This window comes from Chanos chanos, chromosome 16, assembly GCF_902362185.1.
Source record: "Chanos chanos chromosome 16, fChaCha1.1, whole genome shotgun sequence".
NCBI lineage: Eukaryota > Metazoa > Chordata > Actinopteri > Gonorynchiformes > Chanidae > Chanos > Chanos chanos.
The window spans coordinates 13,071,808-13,081,268 of NC_044510.1; the positions used below are offsets into that span (position 1 = coordinate 13,071,808).

At 44.5% G+C, this 9,461-nt stretch overlaps 1 protein-coding gene across 1 annotated transcript; it reads left to right on the plus strand.

Annotated features, from left to right (window-relative positions):
- Window positions 1–1,058: 1,058 nt before the first annotated feature.
- Window positions 1,059–9,461, plus strand: frmd7 (FERM domain containing 7). The gene is made up of 12 exons (XM_030793270.1): window positions 1,059–1,184; window positions 2,277–2,381; window positions 2,730–2,772; window positions 3,066–3,144; window positions 3,525–3,622; window positions 3,734–3,848; window positions 4,752–4,899; window positions 5,390–5,485; window positions 5,751–5,914; window positions 6,399–6,467; window positions 6,932–7,007; window positions 8,388–9,461. Exons 1-12 carry the CDS (start codon window positions 1,059–1,061, stop codon window positions 9,459–9,461), a joined length of 2,193 nt encoding a protein of 730 aa, XP_030649130.1.

Consider the following 9,461-nt stretch of genomic DNA (forward strand, 5'->3'; position numbering starts at 1 on the left):
CACTTAAATTAACGACAAAATCTAACAATTTGTAAATCACTTGAGAAGGTCCACAATCCCCTGTAACCATACTTGTGCATGTGGCGCAGGCCGAATTATGTACACGTAGCGACATCTAGTGGACATACTTGAATACTACAACTCTGTAATGAAAGTGTATACAATCTTCGAGACAGGTGGAATGTTGTGCAAGTAACGTTCGTGTTCCATCTGTCAACTGAAAAATTCTGATGCACTTAATTAAACTAATGTAGAAGAGGCGTGATTAATACTTTTACAATTACTGCTTCAAGCGCTACCCTCTTACTTTTTTCTAAAAATATTAGCTAAAATACAAAATAGTTTAATTTCATGAGAACTGCAATAGCTTACTGTACTTCTTGACCGAAAAGGGATCCGCTTCTCTTCATTTTTTTTCTCGTGTAAGATAACATTTGCTGTTATCCAAATTTTGACTTTCTTTTAATCTAGGATCCATCTACCGGATGCACGTGTGCGACATATGTTTTAGAGGTCTGTTGACCAGTAGCTGTAGCTGGTGAGTTTTGGATAGAGGGCTGCAGAATGGCTACGGTGCCCTCTTTCGCCCGACAGGCTCGCTCACTGTTGACTGCACGCGACATATTTAAACGTCTGGATATATTGCCAACGTTTTGGGCGAATATGACCGGTAGAGACCAGCTGAAAGTATGTACATTTTGAATTGTATGATTCTCTTTTTAAACATTAGTCTAAAAAAATACTTCAGTACAGATGTGGATTATTTACCTGCTAGAATAGAGGAGAATAATTTGAGGGAAAGTGAGTTATCTCTCCCTTTATACTGATATTAACTGTAGCGTAAAATTTATAAATTTTTATGAGTAAATCTATGTACACCGGCTGTCGTGTCGTTAGATGTGTTGATTAAAAACCCTGCTGTAATATTTTCATGTTCGTGCAGCAACGCTCCGTAACTTCATCGCCTAATTTAACTTGATAAACTGTAGGATGTTCGTGCTTCAGTGCATTTTATTTATTTACTGTGTATCGCATAAGAATTTTGATAGGTCCTGAGAATGAGCTACAGGGGAAAGAAGCTCGAGGCCTTTACACCGCAGGCGCCGCGAAAAAACCCGAAAGAGAGCTCGCTCCGGCTGAGAGTCATCTTTTTAGATGATAGCGAGCACATTTTTGAAATGGAGGTGAGAATCTCAAGGACCCTTATAAACGAAACTGTTTCGACATTTTTTCCCCCGACACAATTTTTTGTTTATTTGTTTTGTTGACATATTTGGCTTGTGGGGCGTTAACTCACAGGTGTTGACACCTAATAGCCTAATTAGTTAACTCTGTTCAAATTGACAGATTCAATTTACCTCAAAATGTTTGCATTTGTGTGATGCGATGTTCGTGAATTGTCCGTCTACCCTCAGTGATCTACTTACAAAGCATTTCCATCATCCCTTATTTTGTCATACACGCCAAGGGGCATTTGCAGCATCTTAACAGTGAGCAGTAGGACAATAAACTAGTGGATGGCGCGCGAGGAGGCTGCGCGCTCCGTTGAGTGGGCCGGAATGGCACGAAGAGTGTGGCTGCAGGGCGCACGTGAATGAGGGAAGAGGTTTATGGTGGTTTCTGACTGTCCTGATTTTTTTTTTGCCTCCCCTCAGGTCGTTGAACTTCTCACTCACTCACGCGTTGTATCTGTCTGCTTTTCTGTAACTGTATATTTCATTTTTCGTGCTTGCACAGTCCAAGATAAGTACAGTGTTCCCTCCCCCCAATTCAAACGGAGTGAGTTACCCGATAAATATCATTTGTCGTTGTTCGTAACTATGTTCTCTTTGAAGAGAAGGGTCAGTAAACAAGCGTTTGGAATTATGTACACATTAGACATTTGGTAGAAATATGGGGCATATTTTAATCATCTGTATCATCTTGTGAAAGACACACACATCTTTTAGTTATCCTTGGAGTCTCTCAAGTGTCACACTGCAGGATTTCGTTCTGTTTGAGCATCTCTGCATCTCAAACATATGAGGGAAAGGAGAAGTGTAGAAAATGTACGCACTTCGGCCGATCTCGACAGATTCATCAGTATCCTGAATAATATCGGTAGTTCCCTGAAATTCTGACTCTTAAACCTAAAGGAAAGTTTATGTGAAAACTATCATTACCTTGCTGCTTAAATGTTTCACATTACAGTGGTAATTGTACCCTGTATAGTACGTTGTTTTTGTGCGAGTAGCGTGTGTCTCACGTCATGGCTGTAATGTTATGTCGTTTTGTAGCAAAAGGTACTGGGAAACGACTTCTTCAATGCGGTGTGTGGACACCTGAAACTTTTAGAAAAGGAATACTTTGGGCTCGAATTCCGGCATCGCTGTGGCAGTTATGTAAGTTTTGTGCAAGTCTCATTAACTCACTTGAGTTTAATTTTTAACGGTTTACTTTGGTGATTTATTTTTAACGATACCGTGAACGCTTTAACTCTGAAGACGTTGAGATGACTCGAAATGGTTGAAAAAACGGACAGACCTCAAAAATAAGCTAAAATAGACCCGACCCCCCCCCCCAAAAAAAGTTTGTCACTTGATTCTTTGGGTCAGTCAGGTGACCTGCCTCGATGTTTTTTGGTTTGTTTGTTTGTTTGTTTTTAAAATATATTGTAATGTGAATACTGTAGGCTATTATCTTTCATGATGAGTCATTAGTGAACGTGTTGGTATCTGTTTGTTCCCCAGGTTTGGTTGGAACTGCTGAAGCCTCTGGTGAAACAGGTAAAAAGTAAGTCTCAGGTAACATCCTCCATGCTTTTCACATCATGTCATTATTTCAACAATGTAATACTTTAAAAACTGGCTTGCTAATGCGTTGATATATTTTAATGTATTTGCTAATTATCCCCAACCAAGCGTAAGTAAACTGAAAAGTTTAGGCTCGACAGTATTTTTTTCTGGTTGAGTGTCATGGCCAACAGATGAGCAGATTAGTCTGGAAAAACAGGGATTAAAAAAAAGGTATCTTCTACTCTTAATAACTTTGTGTGTTGTTAATTTTCTTTTTCCCTTCATAAACAGACACCAATGATTTGATCTTCCGTTTTATTGTCAAGTTCTTTCCCCCTGATCCAGGGCAGCTGCAAAAGGAACTGACCAGGTACAAAAGGAACTGACCAGTTCAAACTCACTGCACATCCTCATTTTAACAGAGGAGAAAGATTCACTTATTTAAACAAAATGCGCCAAAGTTACCCCAAAATCATACAATGTCCTCGTTTTGCCTTCTTTACCAAACTATAGAAACAGTTGAGTGTGACATTAATGGATTATGTGCCCTACTGATAATTTGACATATTATTTTAAATATTTTATTAAAATTAAATTTTTAATTTTAATGCTAATAGTCAAATTTCCTTAATTTTTTAACAGTTTTTTTTGTGAGGTGTGGAAGTCTGGAGGTTGCTGGGTAAATTATACAGCCTTCAGCCTGAATAGAGTGAATACAAGAGCTGAATGTAAATATCTGTCTCTCTTCAGGTACCTGTTTGCTCTGCAGATCAAGCAGGATCTGTCCAATGGCAGTCTGACGTGTAACGACAACAGCGCAGCCCTGTTGGTTTCCCATCTGCTTCAGGGTGAGTGGAACTCCAGTTGGACCTGTGTGATCTAACGGACGCTTTGGCAGTACTGATAGGATTACGCCAGGGGCCCCGCTTCTTCTTAAGGTCCAATGTGTTCTCCTGCAGCGGAGATCGGGGACTATGTCGAGGAGCTGGACATGCAGCACCTGGAGAGCAAGAAGTACGTGCCCAATCAGGAGTGCCTTCTCAGGAAGATCCTACGCTTTCACAAACGACACAGGTACTGCACGCGGGGCTCACCGAGAGTACCGATCAGATGGTCCTGGCCCCCCAAATGCCTGTCTGTGGTTTGGGGAAGGGGGGGGGGTACTAATTCAGGATCCAGGAGGCAGAAGCTGATAGGAAAAACTTGTCTGGCATGCGTCGTGTCTTTACATTAATGCCAAGGTCACACCAGTGTGTTGAGTGGGTCTTACTGGTTCACGGAGAGCAGTTGTTGATATGCTGGAGGTCGGGTTTACTAGGTGCTGTTTAGCGTGTGGGTTGTTTGAGAGCTCAGGGGTCAGTGGTATTTGGAATGTTATATTTTTCGAGGGTTTAAAGTTGAGAAGGTGGTAAGAGGTGAAATGTTAATGTTGTTTTACATGTTGTATGTGTCAAGGGGTTTGTGGGGTTTTTTTTTTTCATCAGCAACTGATGTTTAGCCTGTAGTCTGTTTCAGCAGTCAGATGTTTTAGCATGTTCTGTATTTCAGTTGTATAACTGATGTTTCTGTTCATTGTGTGTTTCAGCGGTAACTGACGTTATAGTTTATTGTGTGTTTCAGGGCTAATTGCTGACGTTTTAGTCTGTTGTGTGGTTCAGGGGTAACTGACGTTATAGTTTATTGTGTGTTTCAGCGGTAACTGACGTTATAGTTTGTGTGTTTCAGTGGTAACTGACGTTATAGTTTATTGTGTGTTTCAGGGCTAATTGCTGATGTTTTAGTCTGTTGTGTGGTTCAGGGGTAACTGACGTTATAGTTTACTGTGTGTTTCAGCGGTAACTGATGTTATAGTTTATTGTGTGTTTCAGTGGTAACTGACGTTATAGTTTATTGTGTGTTTCAGGGCTAATTGCTGATGTTTTAGTCTGTTGTGTGGTTCAGGGGTAACTGACATTTTAGTCCACTGTGTGTGTTCAGGGGTCAGACTCCAGCAGAGGCCGACGCCCAGCTCCTGGAAGTGGCGCGTAAGCTGGAGATGTACGGTATTCGTCCTCAGGTGGCCAGTGACGGGGAAGGCATGACGATTAACCTGGCTGTCACTCACTCTGGGGTCCACGTCTTTCAGGTGACACGGGAAACATCTCCTCTTTGTTATTATTATTCTATTTTAACTTCAGTATAAGTATATAATATGTACTTTATACTTACACTTTATAGACTTGTTTTCGTATTGGAGAGCTGCCTCATGGTCATTTTCACCCCAACTCCTATTAGTTTTATCTGATACATATGTGTGTGGAAATACCTGTATTTGAATGACATTAGCATGAAATTTGTACAAAGATCACATAATTAAAACACGACCAGAGAGGAAGAGCAGAAGAGAATTACAAGTCCAAACCATCCTTAGACCTGGTTAGTGACCCGTACGTAATAATTCCCATATGTGGAATCGTTTATGTGTAACATCGTGATTCTGTTGTCACGGTTACGTGGTGAGGCCGATATAGATTCTGCATCAGAGAGATGAGGGACTGGGGCTCCTTTGCTAAACTCCAAATCTGATGTTGGCCAAAATAACCGTAACTGATGTTTTCTTTGCTTTCTCTTCTCAGGGGAATACCAAAATAAACACTTTCAGCTGGGCCAACATCCGTAAACTCAGTTTTAAGAGAAAACATTTTTTGATAAAGCTCCATGCAAAAATTGTGGTGAGTAACAGTGAAATTGTGGTCAAAACCGTGCATACATTTTCATTTTTCTGTGTTTTTCAACAAATAAATCCTGTGGTTACTTGAAAAGATAAAATATATAAAAAAAAATCTTTTTCCCCTAAATATTCACTAATGAAGAGAAACCTATTTTCCCTGAAGCAAAATACTGTTATTGGCAAAGGCCTAGGCTTTATGTATTTATTTATTTATTTTTTAAGAAACATGCCTTTGTATGTGTGTGTGTGTGTTTGTGTTCACCCAGCCCTCTCGTAAGGACACAGTAGAGTTCACGATGGCCAGCCGTGACGTGTGTAAAGCGTTCTGGAAGATGTGTGTGGAGTATCACGCTTTCTTTCGCCTCTCGGAGGAACCCAAGTCTCGGCACAAGTCTCTCCTCTACAGCAAGGGTTCCTGCTTCAGATACAGGTCCTCGACTGGACATGTTAACACTCTCGCGTTATTTATGAGACGTGAAGTCTTGTTTTTTGTGTTCTCTGTTGCCACTCCGTGTGTCAGTTAAAAAGTTCATTTATGCTGTTATTGGTAAACAGTGTTGACAGTTTTAGTGACAGTGTGACTGGTTTGCCAAAAAAAAAAATCTTCTTAGACTTTTTGACACTTCAGTCCATCCATCCATCCATCTGACATGATCAGTTCTTTTGTGGATACACACTTCCCTGCTATATGCAACACACTAGTTGGCCTTTTGTACCGACACAAAAACAGTTTCCCAAAACGTGTTTTCTTGCAACACACGCAGCCATTTGCGATGACACGAAACGTTTGAGGCCTATTTTTTAACCTCGGACGAGAGTCGCTGATTTGGGTATCTGATAAAAAAAGAGGAAAAAACAAAACTGTATTTTAATAACAACTTTTTTTGTCACTGTCCCGTGTTTGAACTCAACAGCGGCCGAACCCAGAGGCAACTGCTGGACTGTGTTAAAAGAAGTGAGAGGAAGAACTTGCCCTTTGAAAGGTGAGAAAAGAAACACGTACGTGAGGATATCACAGGACATTAGGCGAATTTCCAGCGTTCAAAGCCCCTTCATTAGTATATGAAGTAAACAGACGAGCCACATCTCACCTCTCTGCAGCGTGCAGTTTCCTTGTGACTTTGCTTTCTTAATTAACCCGGATAAGTAGCAGTTTTGATAAAAAGAAAAAAAGTCTGGAAGCCTTTCGTATGATATTTGTTTAGTATTACCCTCATTAAAAAATTCAGTCCCGTAATAGTTTTTGGGCGACTTAAGTAGGAAAGGACACAAGGTTAAAGAATAGTGTTGCGAGGTTAAGAAAGCCATGCGATTGTCATGGGGCAGGACCTGAGGTACTAATCTGTGTACTAATCAGGACCTCAGGTACTAATCTGTGTGATGCAGATTACGTTAAGAGATAACATCTGTCAAATCCATCATCTTTTTTTTTTGTCTCCCCGTGCAGGAGGTACTGTAAGGAGTATTACGACACGCGGCAGTGCAGGTCCTCCCCAGACCTCCTCACAGATGTCTCTAAGCAGGTAACCCCGCTGCAGGGGTTTTCTCACACCTGTGCAGTAGACTGCAGTTCTCTAATCCACCCGTCTCTGCCCACACAGACACCAAGACTTATATACAGTAATGTTCCAGTGTACGCAGTGTATCGTAGATTTTAGTTAGGATGTACTGATAACTGAGCACCGACACAAACTGTTCAGATGTTTACTCACTCACTCTCACTCATTATCTAAGCCACTTATCCTGATTAGGGTTGCGGGGCGTGCTGGAGCCTATCCCAGCACTCATAGGGCAAAAGGCAGGGAAACACCCTGGACAGGTCACCAGTCCATTGCAGGGCAGACACACAGACTCACACACACACCTAGGCAATTTAGTGTCTCTTTGGAGGAAACCCACGCAGAAAGGACCCTGCCAGGAATTGAACCCAAGACCTTCTTGCTGTGAGGCGACAGCGCTACCCACTACGCCACCCCATTCAGATGTTAAGCTATAAATAATTGAGTTTCACCATTGTAGGCTCGGGATGACGTTCTCTTCTCTGGCGACGTGTCAATGACGTTCTCTTCTCTGGCGACGTGTCAAAGGCGTTTTCTCCAGATGTTCTTGCCTGAGTAACATGGGTCATTCAATCAGTGAAATGGAGTCCTCTGTTGCCTCCAGTTTTTTTTTTTGTTTGTTTGTTTGTTTGGTTTTTCACGCTTAAAGCCCAGATTTCCTCCGCACACTTTCCCCTCATGTCCAGTTGGTTTATTAGACTCCACGTGCTGCTGCCAAAGAGCTGATGTGTCAACAGAAACATCTCCAACACATACGCCTCATCACTCGCCGGTTACTGTCACGCACCATGACTAGTTTTTGAGGAGGGTTTTCAGTGCCCATATTTACTGTTTTAGACTCTCTTTGAACCCATAAAAACAAGACTCAGTGAAAACAACTGTCAGTCACCTGTAGATTATCAGGGAAGACAAGTGACTGAAAACATCTTTGTCTTAGATTTAAAAAAAAAAAAAAAAAAGATTTTCACTCCCTCTTCAATGTCCCTTCTCGTTTAAGGTCTGAAAACAGAGCGTCATGTGACTGGAACAATTCAGATGAGGTTATTGTGACTGTGTGCTTTATAAAGACTTATGAGTATCACGTCTGCAGTGTGAGACTTCTCCTCCATTAACACTGACCTTCAAGCCCCTTTTCTCTGGCATAGAACACCACACAGCAGATCACCACTCATTAACAACCGAACGGGAAACATGTAACGTTGGATGAAATTAAATAATCTGTGAGAATATCGCTTGTATAATCTACAGTTGTGTCCTCTAGATTGTTTTTGGCTTTGTAGTTTGGTGGTTTGTTTATGTTTTTATTTGTTTGTTTATTTATCCATCTACGCATCTACTCTTTAGGTATACGAGCAGTCCTGCGGTTTTCCTCGGACAGACTGCGCTCAGGGCGGGATGCGCAGTCGCTCTGCGGTGGAGGTTCTCCAGATGGAGCCTTCCCAGTCCACGGCGCCCCTACCTTCCGCTTTCGCCCAGTCCCGCTCGTCCTCTTTCTCTGGGGCGGAACCGGGAACCTCCGCGGCTCACCTGGGCCCCGGGCCGGCGGCGCGCTGGTTCCGCGGGGACGACTGGACGGCGCGGTGCTGCGGGTGGAGTCGCGGGGACGGCGGAGGCCTGCAGAGAGGACGCCTGGTGGCCAACGTGCCACCGCTGGTCCTGCTCTACCCGAACCCCCATCACCACCCCCACGGCTGCATGGGTCTCCACCCACTGCTCCCCTTCTACCCCATCACCTGCGCCTCCCCGCTGCTCCTTCCCCGGTGCCCCCACCAGCCGCCACTGCACGCCTGCTTCCTCGACGACGCCATCCGCTCGTCCAGTTTCTCCGGCCCCTCGGCCGACGTGTCCCCGCTGCGGCGGCGACAGCGTTACGGGGGGCTGGCGTTGGGCTACCCGTCGGGGCTCTACGTGGGTACGCTGGCCGGCTGCGGCCGACTGGATCACAGCAGAGAGGAACTGGGCCACTTCAGCGACGACTCCAGTTACCAGTCGGCGCTGCCCCGCCGGTCCCTGAGCCAGTCCGACATGAAGCTGCTGCGACCGCTGCCGGCCGCCGCCCCCGCCGCCGAATTTCGCCCGCTCGGGCATTACCCGCACCTGTCTCGACGCCAGGCCCCGCCCAGGCCCACCCACCTGCCGCTACGCTCCGCCTCCTCACCCCCGCTGCCCGAGCGGCCGTCCTCCGTTTGCGTGTCCGGCGGCGGCGGTGGCTGCAGGGGGGAGACGAGCCACAGCGATTCGGACTCAGACACGTTCTGTCCGTTTTACTGCCCCGGGATGGACAGGCTGGTCCGGCCGGGACCGCTGGCGAGGATGCGGATCTCCTCGGGAAGTTTGCAGCTGGACGAGGAAGAGGAGGACTCTTTAAATCCGGCTGAAAAAGAGGGCGACTCCACGACTGACAAAGGCAAGCCCTGA